Below are 20,513 nucleotides of genomic sequence, written 5' to 3'. Positions count from 1 at the left end.
AACTCTGCAACAATTAGCATATTTAGAAATTAAACAAAGTACTGCATGACCCTTTTCACCCTAAGCAGTCAGGGTGAATAGGATCATCAAGAAGGGCGAATGGAAACATTCATACTTTTCATTTTTATTCGTAAACTTTTACGATTTAAAATACTTATGAAGATTCAGATCCACATAAATTATACAGAGTGAGTCATAGGTATGTTTGGAAAACGCGTGAGCGTGCTCCTGGATCTAAAATAAGAACAATTCCTTACATGAATATTTGACGGAAAATGCTTATTTATCGGAGAAATAGTCATGCTTTCTTTTTGTTCTTTTTCGTTGTGTCACAAGTACATGTTAGGAAACTTGTCATTTAACGTTTACAAAAGACGCTCAGTATGTCCCACTCCATTGTTTCACATGCTTGAGCACGAGATACACACGACTGGCGAGTTCGCTCAAACACCATGTTGTCATCACGGATCAATAAAATTTGCATTCATTTTCAACACGGTGCAATAGCTCTTCTGCATTATTTACTGGTGTTGAATAGACGACAGCCTTCAAGTGACCTCAAAGGTAAAAATCTAATAGGGTTAAGTCGGGTGATCTGGGTGGCCAAGGCACTGGACCACCTCACCCAATCAAAACAAAAAACAATGTAGGCCTATTACTGTATTGTATCTGGGTTGTTTTTAAACAAACACTCGTACAAAATCAAAACAAAAACAACACAATATGATCAGATGCTTATGAAAACGAAAATCACTATTTCCGTCAAATTTTCATATAAGGAATTGTTCTTATTTTTTATCTAGGAGCACGCTCATACGTTTTCCAAACATACTTATGGCTCATCTTGTATATTTAATACTAATTACTCATCACAAGCAACAAATGTCCTGTTTGAATTATTCAATGAACATCTTCCACAAATAAATCTCTTCTTACTCTCAGCTCTAACACAATTTTCATGGTACCACTCATTCCCCTTTCCCATGCATTGTACCCAGTTTCCGAGCTTTAAAGAAACAGGATCACTCTAACATTGCAAAAACCACATCCAGTGTCATATTCACCTGATGATTCATCTCATAATGATGATGATGATGATGATGGGCACCTTTTTGAACATCGAACATTCAGTTCAAATCCACAAGCTGAAAGTTTAGGCCTAAGTATTCTATTTGCAAATTGCTTTTATTGGTCAACTGAGAACACGGTTTGTCCTCCCCTATTCTTTACCTGTTGGTTGACCTCATTTTCCAGACGTCTTTGTAGGCAGTAATGTGGTACATTGAAGACCTTCGTGCTTCACGATAAGCTTTTATTGCCCTCTACATACACTCCTCCAATCATGAAGACTGCGTCTTCCTTCTGTATTTCCCCATTTAGGACAAATATCAACCATATTTCAGTGAAATCAATTAAAAATATTCTGGCCCTTTTCACCCTTAAAATAGTGACCCGAATCACCCAAAGAGCAGTAATATTTTGCATCGTAAGGTTTGCCATAATCATTGGTCTTAGAAGCACAACATATGGGTAACCTATCATTTAAGAGTCCACTTTCAACTTAATTATTAAATCATATAAGAATCACAATAATAACTGGTAAAACGCAGATTATATAAACACTACAATTCAAGAAACTAAATAAAATATTGCTTCTTATCGTTACAATAGCAATGTTCTACCTCAAATACCGCAACGAAAACAATAGTTATATTGCTTTCCCGCCTTTCTGCATTGAACAAGTTCCCAAATTCAAAGCTAGCTAGCGCACAATCTTTGCTCTTTGGCTTACAGAGCGGTGTTTTCATCTGGTGACCCGTTTCACCCTTGTTTACCCTATGGCGCACTCCCCTTAGACGGTGCGGTTCGAATGTTCGTGGTTTCGAATCACGCCCCGGGCACGGATGGATGTTCTTCGCTAATGTTTTGTTCTGTGTGTCTGTGAAACCCCCCTACGCTCTGCTGACTCCAGACCAGCGGTGATCCACGTATGTGTTGGTGTCTAGTGTGTGTAGGCCATAGAATGTGTCCTCTTCCCTAAAGGTACTGGATTTTAAGTCCTACAATAGGATATTAAACTAAAATGAAAAAACATAAAATATATTAAATCGGAAGTTATCTTGGATTAGTGTTTATACGTACAATCAAAAAAATCTAAGTTTAGCTTAATTGATTTCAGTTTAATTGTATTATACAAAACTGACTCTAAAAATTTACGTTTTGTTAGCAGCTATAATAAGCTGCCAACTTAAAGACGTGAAGTATGAATTCTTCGTATTTCGAAATGGAATAGAAAGTATTAGATTCACATTTAAGTAAAAGTGATGAAATGAATTGTATATTGTGGCTCTACATGTCTACGAAATTTTATATTTACAAAAAACTTAGCTTACATTATTTTATTACTACAGTTGGTCATTATGGCAGAGTCCGTACATGTAGTAGAGAGCGCAATCAGCTTGTCGGCCGACATTGTTATTCTATTTCGACACGCTTGTGGTAGGAATAAGTAAAGTAAAACTCAAATATCTTTAGTTTTAAGGGCAAACACTTGAAAAGGATTTTCGTATATTTTATAACATTGTCGACATAATAATGTACAAATTAATAATACAGCATAAATACTTAATTTAATTGTTCAATACATTCCTTCCTACTCATCACAATCATAGCTATTACGGCAACATAAACTTGGGAGCAACAATGTGGCAAATAAAAAATAATAAATCTAAATATTTCCAACTGCATTTCTTGTGCCCACGCCTCGACTTCCGGATTTAACAGGATTTCTAACGCCTTCTCTGTATTTTCCAATCGAACCAAGCAATACAATCTTGTTCTGAAGAATGAATTCAGAACTTTAACAACAGTATTATGAATTATCGTGAATAGCAATATTAGAACTGAATTCAGAAATGTTGGTGTTAAAGGAGATGGTGAAATTTCATATTTTTTCCTAATTGACGCATAATTTTTATTTGTTTTATATAGAAATATCATTGCTGCGACAATTAATTTCGACATAAATTTTAGAAAAACATTTTGGGGTCCAAATTTTTGACAAAAAACAGGCTGCAGTTATTCATTAATCTCGCAATTAATGTATGCTCGCTTAGTCAATGGATCGTACCTTTTCTTATTTATAGTCGTTTCTTCCTTTTTTTCTTTATTTCTTTCATCATGTGACAGACAAAACAAATGGGTGCTTTTTTGAGTGCTCTGTGAACAGTTCGGAAAAACAGCACAGCATTTTTTCGCACTTACATTACATTCGTTCTCTGTACGACTGTGGCCTTACTCTGATGGCCTTAAATAAAATACTTCATAGCGCACGCTGGAATAATGGCCGATTTGTCGGCACTTGCCGGCACAAAGGATTGCCACGGACTCTGAAGTGCAGTGAGCTCTATAGAGAATAGGTAAGACATCTAGGTGCAGAACTGATAACTGCGCGCTCTAACAGAGTTGTCAACTTTGCAGGTTAAACTGCAGGATTACTCAGATATAATTGGTAAAAATGTATGACAATATTAACTTATTTATTTATTTATTTAATTTATTTACTTATTTATTTATTTACTTATTTATTTACTTATTTATTTATTTACTTATTCATTTATTTATTTACTTATTTATTTACTTATTTATTTACTTATTCATTCATTTATTTATTTACTTATTTATTTACTTATTCATTCATTTATTTATTTACTTACTTATTTATTTACTTATTTATTTACTTATTCATTTATTTATTTACTTACTTATTTATTTACTTATTTATTTACTCATTTATTTATTTATTTATTTATTTATTTATTTATTTATTTATTTATTTATTTATTTATTTATTTATTTATTTATAATCCACTGGGGCTTACTATATATTAAATTACAGTATGTTATTCAGTTGTCTTTTCTCAAGGACACGAAACAGACGCGTACACAACATGCTAACTATGGAAAGTTAATCCAAGGTTGGCACTTCCCACAAAAAGATGGATCAACAACAACATTTATCTGGTACTCTCATGTACTTATATACATTATACAAGTTAACTCTGAACACGTCCTTTACTGCGCTATTTTTTTCTCAAATTTCTCTAACTGTGTACATTTTTGACCCATTATTTTTAAGGCAAATTTAATGCTCTTTTTTTTTTTCAAGTTTTATTTTAAGATCACAATATTATTTTCACACTTCTTACACTTTACTGACTATATACACCTATTTCATTTCAATCATATTCATTTTTTCTTCAAAAACAAAATTCATTTGAAAAAAACCCAAGCTATTTTGAACAATTCTTGCGCATTACACGGATGAGTTTTTTTAAGTGATTCTTGCAAACCTATTCATTACACTGATTACATTTCAAATCAGTTTTCATAGTTGGAAGAGTAACAAAATATTTTTAAATTATAAATGGACTCAGCTATTATTATGTGGGTTCTATTTTAAATTACTGAACAAAGCATAGATGTAGAAAACGATTTAATAATAATAATAATAATAATAATAATAATAATAATAATAATAATAATAATAATACATATAAGAAGCACTCGAAAGAGTATTAAGTATGTATTTTATATATGTTGATCTTGTTTCACACATTAGTCACTGTATCTCTTATGGATTTTGTTCTTTTTCCACACGTTATTATGTGATAGCGTTCGCACTTTCGGTCGCACAGTGAGCAAATGCAGTCGTCGTCTGGATGGTGGAATCTTTGCGTCCTACATATCTTGTGGTGGAAGCCGTGGATAGCGAGTCTGGTTACCACGTGTCTTTGGTCCTGGCACGTCTCTGTCCACTTCCGGTCCGTCATTGCGCTTGTACAATACAAGGTGTTTAAAAAATAAGGGGCATAATTTCAGGTATGTATTTCGCACATGTAGACAATCAAAATAGTTAATTACAACATGTGTCCGGAAATGCTTTATTTCCGAGTTATGGCCTTCACAACATTCAAATTCACCGGAACGTTTTTCTTTCTGCAGGTCGCAGGTCGCAGGTCCGCAAGAGACATTAAGAGGGCACTCTGACAGTTCATTCCGAGGCGAAGGTTACATTCAGTGTTGTGTAGGCGTTAGACTGTGCGACATGTATTCAAATCAAGAGCTGGTAATCTGCTGGTGACAGGGCCTGTACACTTTGCAAATGATAAGGATACAATTGATAGCCTACTCTTTCAACATTCTCCAGACAGACGTATGAGGAACATTGACTTGCAACGCTACCCTTCGTGTGCTGATAGAAGGAGTCATGTTCACAGCCTCCAGAATCTCCTCCTGTACTTCTGGAGTTGTAGATCTTGGTCGTCCCCTTCCCAAACCAGGAGAGTTAAATTCTCCATACTCGCACAGACGGTAATGGAGACGTACAAATGTCTTCCGAACTTGACATTGTCGCTGTGGGTACCTCTCCTGGTACAAACGACGAGCCAGAGCAGCATTGCCGTCCGCCTTACCGTACATGAAGTGTATCTCTGCCAGCTCTTGATTTGAATACATGTCGCACTGTCTAACGCCTACACAACACTGAATGTAACTTTCGCCTCGAAATCAACTGTCAGAGTGCCCTCTTAATGTCTCCTTTGACGGCAACGACCTGCGGAAAGAAAAACGTTCCGGTGAATTTCAATGTTGTGAAGGCCATAACTCGGAAAAAAAGTATTTCCGGACACATGTTGTAATGAACTATTTTGATTGTTTACATGTGGGAAAAACATACCTGAAATTATGCCCCGTATTTTTAAAACACTCTGTATTGCAGAACGTGTCTGAGTCCCTCAGTGTTCCATAGGAGCAGTTTTAAGGTGTTCTTATTCGAAGGCAGCCCCTTCGGTGCGTCTGTGGCCTCGAAAAAGGTATCTTCTAACGAGGATCCCTTCAGGCCAGAACTCTGGCTTCTCTTCTTCGCTGAGGTGTTTAAAAGGAATGCCAACCCTGAAGGCTTCCATGGTTCCTTTTGTAGTTAGCTTTTCGCAGGTTATGCCCTCTTTTATGTTGTTTTTAATAGGAAGTTTCTGATTGATTCTTCGGTCGTTCCGTGCTTCACCTTGCCCACGTACAGCCACGCAGTCCTGTCTGCTGGTCTTAGGTCGTTGTCACCTCCTTCTTTGGAACCTATGATCGGGACTTTTTCTTGTCTCTGTCTTCTCCTTGAATGGTAGCGCGTCCAATTTTCTTCATCTTGGATGTCGACCACATGAGCTGCTGAGACCTCCTCTGAGTCATTTTTACCGCCTAATGTAACGGCGGCTTCCCTGTTGTCTTCCTCGTCCGTGTATAATAAACCGACTTGTTCCGCCCCGCCTATACTTGGCGGTGGATCCCTGTTTCCTGCATTGAGGTTTGAATTTGAGTCTGCTTTACTGGGTTTCTGCCGTGGATTCATTGCTTGGTGTTGTATGGATTCTATTTCCTTCTTTATCATGTTTTGCACACTGTTTGTAAGTGCTTCCGACATCTTCGTTGATTTTCTCGTTACTTTCGTAGTGACTTTCTCTTCTATTTCGTTGAAATCCATATAGTGACTAGTTTTGCCGCTAGGAGACGGTGGCTGTAGGATGACGCAGAGTCCGTGGATATCCAGGGTACCGCAATCGTTTGAGCCGGCAAATGTCTACTAATCCGTCATTGTTAGTCCAGCGCGCGCTATGCAGTATACAGTTGTATAGGGAAGGAATGTAATTTAAATGCGAAAAAATGCAGTGCTGCTGTGTTCAGAACTGTTTACAGGGAACTGAAAAAAGCGCACATTTGTTTTCTCTGTGACAAGGTGAAAGAAATAAGGAAAAAGAAGAGCAGTAACTATAAATATAAAAAGGAACGATCCGCTACCTAAGCGAGCATACATTGTGAGATTAATGAATGTCTGTATTTTGATATTTATTTTTTCAAAATTTGGGCCCCAAAATATTTTTATAAAACTAATCTAGAATTTAAGTTGTTTCAGCAATGATATTTATACATAAAAAAATGAAAATCACGTACCAATTAGGATCAGTGTCAAATTTTTACCATCTTCTCCCTTTCAAATCTAGCATTTCTGAATTTAATCCTATTTGCTATTCGCAAGAATTACATAATATATTTGTGAAGTTCTGAATTCATTCTTGAGACAAGATTGTAAGTACTGTTTGGCTCGATTGGAAAATACAAATACCATAGAAACTAGAAACCCTATTAAGGTCAGACTGATGTGAAATTTCAATTTTCTAAACTATTCTAGGCAGATCTATGAAATTTTGTACTTTTAATTTGTAAAATTGTGTAAATTTAGGTTTTCAAAAATTGCTACTATTTTGTCCAGAATTTTTGTCTACATACGTGTCAGACTATCAGAAACGGAACTTACTATACAATTTTCCTCTTTATTTTACTAAAAAATAGTTTAAAACATTTAATGCACTAAATGTGTAAAAACAGAAAAAAATTCAACTCGAGCGTACAAAAATTAATATTAAAAAATACCTCTTCTGGGTGATATGCATATATATAATCAGGCAGTACATCTCACTTGACAATATGTGTCAGAGGAAGTCTGATTAGTGGAATATGTAGCTAATCGGCGAAGTATGCATTGGAGGGGGAAAGAAACTTGCCACCCTACCTCATTATCTCCTGGCCTAGTTGTCTCATGAGTGATGCCTTATTGGTGGTACTTATGAGGTTCAAACCTGTCTTCGGACAGTTGACTAAACAACAACAACAAAAATGAGTGTTATGTATGATATTGATAGTAAGTTTTGTTAAGAACATATTATTCAAAAACCTCTACAAAAAATCATGCATGTAGTACATAATCTGTAGAAAGAGTAGCATTTTTAGCAATGCAAAATTTACAGAAAATTAAAGTGGAGAAAATTGACTTCAAAAGTTTGGGATAATAATAGTGAAGCAGGTCCCTGTCTTTTTTATTTTCTGGGCATTTTGAAACTTATAGAACTATCATATTATATACAGAACTTATCCTTATATACACTACCACGCTGTGCACACCTAACCTACACTAGTAAATAAAGATGACTAAAAAAATTATCTAATCTTATGAAAACACTATAATAGATGAATATTATTTACAAATCACTATGGACTGTAGACACTATTATAACACTAACAATAAAACTGTTAGAAACTTGCAAATATTTCTTGTATCACAAACAAAAACCAAGCATGGAAAACACGTTGTTATGGCTACTAGCAACAAGTGGAATTTTCCTTTAGACAAGAGTTTTGCTATCCTTTGTAACTGAATATCTTTTAAAGGAAAGCAGCCTTTGAAGTAGGTCTAACGCCTGTTGGATTCTATGAAGAAATATTTCGAGAAGTCGAGAAGCTACACTGGCTCAATCGGAAATCTAATATAATAAATAATGTATGAAATATAGCGTAATTTCAAAATGGTCGCAGAATTCAGAGTGGAGGTCGTGGACGGAGAATTTAAATTAACAGTCAGAGCCGGCAGCCCTTTAAAAATGTGACCCTAAACAGCTGATATACCAGTCGTATGGCATGAAAATTGGCAGAGGGCATCTTTAGATCATAAATGAATTTTTAAAGATAAAAACAAAGAAACGATTTTTTTTTACCAAAAATGACAAAATCTCACATCAGTGCATCCTTGGGGACATTATACTGAAATTACTAACTTCCATATTTTTAAAGCTAAACTCACAAAATTTTTATCACTAGTATATCTGGTTGATAACACATGTACAAAATTTCGTCTCTCTCTATGATAAGTGGTTTGTATTTTATTAATAACTTAATTATATAGTGTATTGCTTAATGCAAAAAGTCCCTTGCGTCACAAATTACATTATTTTTCATTGATATTCACTTATAAGATTCTTTATATACATTGGAACAAACATTACTATTGGAATTTTCTGTACAGCGAATGGGTAAATTACTAGGAATTTTTATGACTATTAATTTATTATTTTTTATAATAAAAACTTCTAGTAATTTACTTATTAATTTTACAACAAAACCTTACAGTAAGCTTTGATTCCATGTATGTAAGGAGCCATATAAGTGGAAGTCACTTAAGAATAATGTCAATTGTAGTGCAAGCTACTTCTTATATAAAGCGGTTCAATATTTTAATAAAATAATTAATAAAATGCAAACCACGTATCATAGGCGGATACAATTTTGTACACTTGTCAATATTTAGCAGATATACCAGTTATCAAAATTTGGTGAATCTAGCTTCGTAAGTATGGTAGTTATTGATTTCACTGTTGTGAACTCTTAAAACTAATGAACTTCGAGAAATTTCAGTATAGTGTCCCCTTATATGCCGAAGTCGGAGAGTTTGCACGAGGAATGCAGTTCGAAATGTTTAGATTTATTGTTATTTTATTTGCAACATTGTTGTTTTCATTTGTTACTTGTAATTTATTAAGTTCATGCTGCTATAATTCCTATAACTGTGACGTTTATGAAGGAGTGTATTGAACACTGAAATGTGTATTTATGCTGTAATAATTACTAAATGAAGTTTTTATGCATTAGTATGTTGACTGACAATAATGTTCTAAAATGTAAGAAGATCCTTTAGTAGTTTTTGCCCTTCAAATTAAAGAAATCTGAGTTTTCCTTTAAATATTCCTATCCCACGCGTGTTGAAAAGGAATAACAATGGCGGCCGACTCGGTGATTGCGCTACTCTGGTATATCCACGGACTCTGGGATGACGTTGGCCGGTTCGGTACGTCCACCTTGCTCGCGCGGTTCAGCTGCAGCCGACTGCTCCCTCGAAGCCGATGTCGATTTGTCGGGTTGGCCGTCAGATGCCACTAGGTGTTGGTGCGCGTTCACTAGTTGATCTTCTGAGTCGGGAGATGGCGCTACTTTTCTCATCAACCATCTGTCTTCTGTCTGTAGGTAGCCTTCTGATTGTACACTCTTAACCTTCTCTTGCTGTGTTTGCAGCGTTTCCTATTTCTCTACTACCTTCATTTCCACAAAACATTTCCTAATCTCACTTACCGCTTTACATAAGTCTTCTCTGTTTTCTTTCTTTAGATAGCCACTGCTGCTGTCTGCTGTGTTTTCAACAGTTTTGAGAGCACTTTCTATACGGTTTTCGAACGTATCCGCCATCTTGCACTAGAAAACAATTTGCTATATATTATGTACTCATGAGGGCTTAAAGAACAAAATAATACATGACCTGCCAAAATTTTATCTTCACAGCATCAATAAATATATGAATACAATATAATATGACGTGGGTACATTTTGAAACCACTTAGAAAAGTGACTGTCTCTGGCTGGAGATCAGTTTTTTACTTGTTCTCTCTGAAGTACCTGCTGTCTTAATTATTAGATTATAATAATAATAATAATAATAATAATAATAATAATAATAATAATAATAATAATAATAATAATAATATTATTATTATTATTATTATTATTATTACTATTATTATTATTATTATTATTATTATTATTATTATTATTACTATTATTATTGAATGATTGACTGTTATTCATAGCGTATTTCATTGCGATCATTACACACAACTAAATTTTACAGAAAATAGTATTTATTTATCCTCAATTCCATTACCCTAATTCCTGAATAGAACTTGCACGTAATCGCACGGGTTTCCTCAACTCTCGTGTCACATTTTTTTTAAACGGTGGCTACTAAAATATGTACCTATAGTAACTTTAACTAAGCAATTTATAATTTTATGTGATTTTCTTCAGACAGGCCTGAAAAACGAAGAATTAATTCGTCAATGTAAAGACATTTTATTGAAGATCGGTGAATTGGTACAAATTCATGTAAGTAATAATTTCATTATTAACTTTTAATAAAAGTTTTACTCCTGTCTGTCTATATAGGCCTAAACGCAATTATCGTTTTCCAAAGGTTTTCAATAATGACAGTTCTACAATAACAGCAATATTATAAACTATAAACAGTAGATAGAAAGAGGAGAAGGAAAAAGGAAGCCGAGTCTCCTTCTTCCTTAAAGATTTGTGTACCAACAGTCTATCGAAAGCGAGAGATTTTCTGGAATCGGTTATGACGACATGGTATTTTTGGGACGTGGAATTCAGAATTTTACAAGCAAACCTACACAGAGTGAGCAGTAATGTCATTAATTCTAGTGTTGCGATTCCTTGAGTAAAGAGCAACAAAAGAGTCAAATACCATTCTGCTATTTTTTAATTGTTTTCCAGAAAAATCGCGCATTTTAAAATACAATAACTATGAGATCTTGCAACGTTGCAACCGGCAGGCAGTACATATTAAGTTGTCTTGCTCTGAGCAACCACCTCACCTGGTTGTTGAAGATCATTGCCATGTACATTATTTTTAAACTCTTAAGCAAAAATATAGACTCTATACCGTTTAATTCTCTTGCTCCAACTGTGTTAGAGAACGAAGAATGAACATTGTTCATTCCATGAAAAACAAAGTCTTGGAAAATTTAAAATAAACTCTACGACCTAAATTTAATTCAATGTTCAGAAAAAACAGCCAATAACACACGCTTATTCCAGAATAAAGTGAAAAGATTAAGAAATATTTCTAAATTCTCATTTCAATCAAATAATTATTATTCTAGAGATCGTAGAAAATAATGATGCATATTTTACGTCAGAAAATCAAAATTTTAAAACATTAAAACTCTAAAGGAGAAAATAAAAGTACGATATGTTCATTTTACTTTACAGTAACCAACAAAATTAAAATAGTAATATTATGAAAGAAGTTTATAATGTAATAATAACATTAGGAATGAGATTCATACCTTTTTTGTACGACAGCACTATAAAACAATATTAATTAAGGAATAATATCAGATTTGTGATGATGAGTAGTTTAGTGTAAGTCTATGAAGAAAAGGTTGCTATGACAACAATGATACATTAAATACACTCAGGGACCAAAAAAAAACCGGACACTTTAATATTTGCTGGTATTTTGCAAAACATTATCTTCTCATACAATATTATGGTAGCCATCTGTTGTTATGGAGACGTGTATACATTCTTGATTGTTTTTTGTTTTATAAGTAAGCCATTACAACCAAATATTCCAATTTTGCTTTCGGAGTCTCAGCTATAACAATTTTGTCTCAACCATTTTTTGCTTCATTATCGTTATCATTCGTTATTTCTTTATTTTTACATTTTCTGAGTTTAAGTGGGGTTGTAACATTTGTCTTAAAACAAGATGCTACCTGAAGATGTGGCTCGAGCTGTAGCCCTTTACGATGATGGACGCAGTGTATGTTACATTGCAAATGTTATAAATATGGCTAGAAGCACAACCCATGATGCCATAAAACGGTATAGAGAGACCCTAGAATATACCAGAAGACCAGGTTCGGGTCGTCCAATCCAAATGAAGACAGGTATATGGGAGCGCAACCTGCCAGCTACTAGTGTAGCCCAGCAATTTGTTAACATTCATGGACGCCCAATTTCGGCCAAAACAGTTAGAAGAAGGTTGAAAGCAAGTGGACTGATATCAAGTAGACTCTGCTACTGGTCCCAGACTTCTCAGGATGCATCGAGTTGAACGACTGCGTTTTGCAAATGATCACAGGGATTGGAGAAATGGACAGTGGAGCTGTATTCTGTTCACCGATGAGTCCCGTTTCAATCTGTGCTCACCAGATGGACGTGAAAGAGTTTGGAGAAGGAGGGGAGAATGATTTTCACAGTGTTTGCATTTCCGAAAATGTGCCTTATGGAGGTGGTGGAGTGATGGTTTGGGCAGGAGTGTGTACGGATGCTCGTACAGAGTTGGTTTTTTGTTGAAAATGGAAGACTAACAGCTGATAGGTATATAAATGAATGTTTGGCTGATCATGTTGTGCCATTTGGCCAAATTGTAGGCGATAATTTTGTTTTAATGCATGATAATGCACGGCCGCATATTGCCCATGTTTTCGGAGATTATCTCCAAGAAGTGGGAATCCATGTTCTCCCATGGCCAGCAAGGAGTCCAGACATGAACCAAATTGAACACGTATGGGACATGCTGGGACGGCGTGTTAAGCATAGACGACCGAGACCAGAATCGTTACAAGAGTTGAGGCGAGCATTTGGCGAAGAATGGGAACTTATTCCTCAAGAAGACATTGCTAACCAAATTGAGAGCATGCCAACACGTATGGATGTAGTTATTCAAGCCAGAGGGGGTAATACCCGTTACTAAAAAGAGTTTTTAAAGTTTTAGGCACCATAAAATGAAAAAAACAGTTAGACCAAACGATGCCATAGTTATACGCCATTTATATTTTTTTTTTTTGTAAATTTTCTCATCAGAGATTTTTTTTTTAAATGTTGTCGTATAAGGTGCTAAATGAAACATTATTTTGATTAAATGGGTTTTGTTTCATTTTGAAATAATTGGCAACAAAATACAAGCAAATATAGAAGTGTCCGGTTTTTTTGTCCCTGAGTGTATTATAGCACTGGCAAATCGTTTCGTAATATTAACTGTATGATACAAGTTATGCCTTCTTAACAGAAGCCATGGTGTTATAGTTTGCATGGTAATATTTTTACGACACTTGTACGATAATGCCGTATATATTATGCACGATTTTCGCTGACGATAAAGACTTTATAATGTTAGTATACAAAATATATTATTTTTAAACTCTTCGACTTACTTTTACGACTAATCAAATATTCGATAAACAGCCAGTAAGAAAAGCTTATTTTACATTATACATTCTTAATTAATGATTTTAAAAATCTGCATTTCTCCTACTATGAGCATTTTCTTCAGCAAGTTATAAATAGTTACCTTCTACTTCAATTTTTAAAGTAGTAGTCGGTAAACGTACATAAAAGAAATCAAATTTCCAATGCCATAATTAAAAGCAATTGTGTTATGTTTACATTTCTTGTTGTCACTGCACTCCTTAGAACGCGGTACCCAGCTGTTGAAGCCGTTAGAGCAGTGGTCGTCAGCACTCGTACCCGCTAGCAGCTACGAGTGCACCATAGTGCAGTGTGTCCTCCGCGGGTAAGTGACGCTAGCCCCAGGGTGCTCTGTGCTGATGACCGCTGTTCTAGAGTGTATTTAACCCCTCGTCAATTAATTGACTTTTTATAAAGAAAAATATTTAATATACTTTGATTTGTCTATTTTTGTCGCAGCGCAAGCATGTCCTGAGAAATCTGCTATTATGAAATGAATTACTGTCAGAATTGGTTAACTCTTTTTCATTATTATCTGAATAACCACAATTAAATATTTTCGTCTTCACTGCAAACAGCTGTATGAGCCGGAGGAGGTAGGCCGCCCGGCAGAAAAAATTGACGGCGAAGCCAATGTCCGAAGACGTCTAAGTGAAAGTCAATCATTTTGGAAAGATGCTAATAGAAAACTGATTATTACAGACACATATAACAGGTTTTTAGTTAATACTTGCTTAGGTTAGAATTATCTTGACATCAAATATCACCTGCCAAAATATTTTCAGTTCTTCACTTCACACGCACATTATGTAAGTGAATGAGTCATCATATGCCTAACTAGCAACTTTCATGTTGAAAAATTATTCTAATATTTATTTCCACAGGACGACTACGTAGATTGCTATGGAGACCCGGCAATCTCCGGCAAGATCGGCACCGACATTGAAACACGAAAGTGTACCTGGTTCATAGTAACTGCAATGCAGCGAGCCACTCCAGAACAGAAAGCTGTATTAGCGGTAAGAACAGACATCATTTTATATAATAAATGAATGAAGAAAACATTCACGTGAGTTTTAAAAACACAGGATGACTCTTAAGTAAGTTGACAAAAATGCACCATCATTGTGAACGGGATTCATACACAAACGTGAAGGCAATGAAGGTAAAATTTATTGTAAAAATACCGAAATAACATGTTATTTACTAAAATACGTTAGACCCTCAAAGTGCTCTCTTTCATTTCAATGGAACAATGATATCTATTGAACTTATAAACAAATCGTGTCACAAAATGCCCTCTAAGAGTATGTTTTCGAATTCACATTGAATATTGCACATCAACACATCATGTATTTTGAAACTTTATCTTTTATTATTTTCCCGCACTGAAAAGCTCGTCTGAGTAAGACCTAGCGAAAGAGGGAGCCAATCAATGGCATTACACGGGACTCACCTCACCGGCCCTTTGAAGAATGCAAAAGGAATGCATCAACTGTTACTCCAAAACTACTTGGAACCACGCCCCTATTCGCTAGCTTCCGAACTGATAACATCTACAGCAGACGTTCTCAACCTGGTGCTCTTTTAATGACATTTGGTGCTTTCCTCATGCGAGTAAAATTGTGCTCGCGAGCAAGAACGCACCTGGGATCCTTTTTCCAATTCAAACTTTGTCGTACAGCCTGAACAAATAATGTTCCTACATATCCATTATAATATTTTAGCGACCTAATAGACCTTGCAATATTTCATGTTGTATAACTCCTTTCAATCCAGTGTGGACTTAATCAGAGAAATCAAGATTATTCAAGAGAATAACGTGGCTGCTCGTGAGGAACTTCAATTGATAGATCTCCAGTCCTGCATAGCGCTGAAATATTTGTTTTGAAAGGAGAAATTCATAGCCTTTGAGAGGGACAGAAGATACAAAAAGACTCCAAACTTTGCGGAGTGTTTCTTTGAATATTAGGGATAACCAATATATGCGAGAAAAAAAAACTTTCTCACTAATGAAATACCTCAAGAACAAAACACGATCACGCTAAACTGATTCACATCTGCAGGACTGTTTCCCCTAGGACATCACTAAAATTACACAGAATTAGAATTCACTACGTCTATCAGGAGGATCTTCATTTAGACCTCGAAGTAGGACTACAATACGGACAGATAGAATATTTTAATCGTAAATTGCAGAACTGCTACAAGGCACATTTTTTCTCAAATTCAGTTTTTCATACGGTTGTAATATAAATAGGCCTTTCAAATGGTGCAAAAACTCCACACGTCCAGTGCTTGATGTACATTTTACTGTGGCAACAAGTTACAGTGAATTGCAGGATCACAAGTCTACGACATGTGAGAAACCAAAAAATTGCTCAGTTTAATTTCTTTCGTTTCTTTATTGGATTAAAGGAATTTTAAGGGCTCGGGTTCGATTCCCGGTTGGGTTGAATTTCCTGGTTGAGGTTTTTCATGGTTTCTCTTCAACCGTAAGCCAAATGACACGAAGTTCGGGCCACAACATCCCTGAATATCACCGGCCTCATTCATCACCGAAATCATATTCATTACAAATCAGTCATGTATATACAGTCGCCATCTACTTCACAACAATAGAACCTGTCTCAACAATAGTACACAGGCCTTCGGATTTCAACCAAAGATTAACTCGCGATATGACCAAAGATGTTAAAGCGAGTATAAATAATAGCGAGGAAAAAAAAAGAAAGGAATTTGAGGAATTTAATGTACCAACCATATAATTGTTCATTTTTGTTTGTTTCACGTTTTTGTAATTTCTTGGCTTAAATATATATATTTAAAGTAGTTTAGAAGATTAAAAAGAAATTTAATTGTCCTCTTCCTCTTTTTTCACGTAGAAGTTTCTTAAGGAATAAAATAATCGTTACCAGTCATGAATTACAGAGAGTCCCACATGACTAGGTAAGCCTAATTCAGATTCTTTTTCCAGAAAATACCCAAGAAAAACATTAAAGTTCATGTCTGTCAAACTATAGAACTTATTATTATGCATTAATAAAAAATAGTCACTTAAAATACCAAACGTTTCTGAAAACAATTCTACTTATAGGATGATTTTGTGATATTGGCAATAATGTTTCGGAACAGCCTTAAAATCAACCAATCACGGTTCTGTTTCTTGATAAGACGCTTTGTGAGGAAGCGTCTTACAATACTTCAGTGTCAATCACAGAAAATCAAGAAATGCCAACAAAATTTAACTTTGAAAATTGCGTTTTGAATAACTGTAACTTCAAGTAATAAATAAATATCTGTAAAAGTTTTCGTGTGTTTATTCTGTTAATGTATTATTTCAGCATATCTTATTTTTGAGGTTAACTATTATTGTTTCTGTATTTCCGCTCTGAGTAGTTGGCAATACTAGGTAGCCTATTTACTATGCCATGATAGATAGCAGTTTGTTTTTTAATTTCATTACAAGGAAACACAATAACGTGTTATTGCTGAGTGTTTATAATAAATTTATAATTTACGTAAGTAATTCAGTTTTGCTAGTTATTTAATTTTATTTGTTGAATAATCTCATTAAATTGCACTCGTGGTTTCATCTTATTAGCATAATTTCACGAGCCCTTCGGTATAAATAGTTTCTGCGCAAGAACATATTGCCCATGCCTAGACTATAGGCCTAATTATTCTGTTTTTCAACTATATGATTCGTTTGCATAACGTTAAAGTTTGTTCCTGCACAATAGAGTAGTTTCTAAATGTCTTCACAAGACTAAAGGTACAGAGAGAGTCAGAACTTTCTCCGCAGTGGCAGACACACTTAACTGTACGTTGGTATTTCTCTCTTGCCTTAGCGGGTAGCCATGCAAACAATACCGGCGTGTCTTCGCCAAGGTTATACACAAATTCAACAGCCAGCAGGTGCATTCATTCCGTAAAAGGTTTTCATTCAAAGGATTAGCTTTTTAGTGGTATATGTGTTTCGTGAAGGTGATAAATACACTAAAAAAAGTGAAACAGAAATTAGAGAACGTTTCTCAAAGTCTAATTTACCTCATCAGGATACATTGCGCGATCTGGTAAATAAATTTCGCCAGACAGGCTCCATGCAAGATGCTCCACTGTGTGGCAGACCCACAGTTTTAACGGAAGAAAAACCGTTAGAGATTTCTAATCGAATGCTAAAAAAACCTTAACAAATTGGTTAGAAAATTGGCACAGCAAACTGACATGTCTTATTCCAGTGCGTGTAGAGCATTAAAAGATGAACAAGGCTTACAGCCTTACAAGGTATCTGCATGAACTAAAACCCAAAGATAATGAGAAAAGACTAAATTATTGTGTTTAGTTTCAAAGATTTATTTGTCATGGTGTTGACGTGTTAGACAGGAAATTCTTTACAAACGAAGTTTGGTTTTATCTTTCAGGTTACGTAAATTCCGAGAATACATGGATCTGGTCCTACGGAAACCATTATGCAATACATGAAACACCATTGCACTCCCAGAAAATTGGGGTATGATGTACCATATCATGAGCACGCATTAGGCCTATAGGACAATATTTAAAGACAAAGTAAACTCTGAAGTTTATTGCTCAGACATGTTGTTCCCTTTTACTGGATATTTAAATGAAACTTAATTAAATAGCTGTTTTTTTCGATAACATGGTGTCACAGCTCATACATCTAAACGATCTCTGCAATTTTTAGAAGAGACTTTCGCGGAATAATAATTGTGCCAGCTGAGATCCTCCGAACTAACGCGTCTTGATTATTTCTTCTGGAGAGCAGCTAAATCTAAAGTGTACCAGTTCAATCCTACCACGATCGATGAATTAAAACATGTAATAACAAACTTTTTTAATTCAGTGACGAAGTAAACTTTGAACAAGGTTTTTGAAAATAAGGTGAAGTGGGTAGACCTATGTCTTCAAGTAAATGGACAAATTTTCAAAATCTTCTGTAGAGTAGGTAAGTATTTTGGAATTTCAATATTATTTATGTATTATTGCCATATTTAGGATTTGTCGCTTCATAATGATTTTATATTCATTCTTCGTACCTAGCGCGCTCTCGTATGTTCCACTAGCTCAGCCAGTGGTACCACTCCATTCTCCATATCTAGCGCGTTCTCGCTTATTCCACTAGTGCGGAGAAAGTGCTGGCTCACTCTGTATTAAGGGGAGTTGGTCATTATCGCATGCAAAATAATGGTAAAAATAGCCTATCTTCTAGCAGTCATAAATATAATAGTCTACTATTTATCAGTGGTTTTTCATTTTTGTTAGCTATGTGTGTATACATATTAAGCTTTAAAATGAAAAAGAATGGTGACTCTAGAGTAAATGTGTATCTTTAAATTAATTTTTTTAATTAAGCACAATTTTTTTTATAAATTCACTACATGTCTGTGATTAGGTACACTCTATTCACTTATTATAAAACATATAGAATTGAAAATTTGACCACTTACTGCTAATAGATACTAAAACATACCATACTAAAATTATTCATATATCTGTAATATTATGGGCATAGGGCTTATAGTAATCATCACCGTCAATAAATTAAAAAAAAAATTGAAGATTAGTATAAGCCCTATGCCCATAATATTACAGATATTTTAATAATTTTAGTAGGGTATGTTTTAGTATCTGTTAGCAGTAAGTGGCCAAAATTTTAATTCAATGTGTGCTATGGTAGGTGAATAGAGTGTACCTAATCACAGGTATGTAGTGAATTTATATAAAACATATGTTTAAATTCAAAAATTAATTTAAGGGTAAGATTTACACTAGATTAACCATTCTTTTTCCATTTTAAAGTTTAATGTGTATACATATATCACTAAAAAAGTGAAATAGCTGTGATAAATAGTATTACATTTATGACTGCTTGAAGATAGGCTATTTTTACCATTACTTTGCATGCGATAACGTCCAATTCCCCTTAAGCCATGTTATCGCTACGCTGTCTTAATTTCGGAGTGTACTAATATCCATCTTCTTACTTCTTTTTTCAGGATTCCTACGGATGCCATGATCCAGATAAAGTCGAAAAAGTGAAGGACGTTTACGATGAACTTGATTTACGTACTGCATATGCCACTTTTCTGCAAGACACATACAAAGTCTTGTACAACCTCATTGATCAACTTTCAAATGATATACCACCAGAGCTTTTCCACAACTATTTCATGTGAACAAAAAGAAAGTAAAAACAGTAGTTGTGGAAGTACCTTATTATTTATGTTACTATGTAAACGAGTCTATTAATGATGTCGGTGTGGTACCACCAGTTTGAATGACGTGTACAGTAGGACACGGAAAAACAATTAAAGGAGTAACAATTTAAAATGGATTATCTTCACTGCAAAGCAAGTATTTATTACTTTGGCCTACATAAAAGAAACTTTCCGAGGTAGTAATATGTTATATGGTTATTTAGAGGCGTTTCGTGACATTCCACTACAATTTGAAGACTTCACTGGAATTGTAGCTGAAATATAAAACTTCAAATCGTGGATGATGGGAGGTAGATTTTTATACAACTTTTCTTCAAATAATCCCAAAGGAAGAAGAAATATGTTGGTAAATTTTGTCAGTGCGGAATCCATGATACGTCTCCGAAATTAGACAAGATGTAGTGGGGACTTCGTCACCACTATTGCCTTGGGTAGTTCATGCATCCTTAATTATATACATATATATTTTATTTGTTTTACAATCCAATACGTGTTTTAGCCTTTTCAGCAAATTTACTTGTATTCCATTCAAAGGATGTCCTACTTCAGACGTCTCCAAAAGCCTACTCG

At 34.8% G+C, this 20,513-nt stretch overlaps 1 protein-coding gene across 1 annotated transcript in view; it reads left to right on the top strand.

Moving 5' to 3' along the window:
- Positions 1-20,002, top strand: part of LOC138704383 (farnesyl pyrophosphate synthase-like) — a 46,688-nt gene extending 26,686 nt beyond the window's left edge. Inside the window, exons 6-8 of the mRNA XM_069832212.1 lie at positions 10,738-10,815; positions 14,586-14,720; positions 19,722-20,002. Of these exons, the coding sequence (XP_069688313.1) occupies positions 10,738-10,815; positions 14,586-14,720; positions 19,722-19,901 (393 nt within the window). The 3' untranslated portion in view covers positions 19,902-20,002. The remainder of the gene's footprint in view (positions 1-10,737; positions 10,816-14,585; positions 14,721-19,721) is intronic.
- The last annotated feature ends 511 nt before the right edge of the window (positions 20,003-20,513 follow it).

Source organism: Periplaneta americana, chromosome 8, assembly GCF_040183065.1.
Source record: "Periplaneta americana isolate PAMFEO1 chromosome 8, P.americana_PAMFEO1_priV1, whole genome shotgun sequence".
Classification (NCBI taxonomy): domain Eukaryota; kingdom Metazoa; phylum Arthropoda; class Insecta; order Blattodea; family Blattidae; genus Periplaneta; species Periplaneta americana.
The sequence above is the reverse complement of the archived record's forward strand: the minus strand, read 5'-3'. Positions and strand labels throughout refer to the sequence as shown.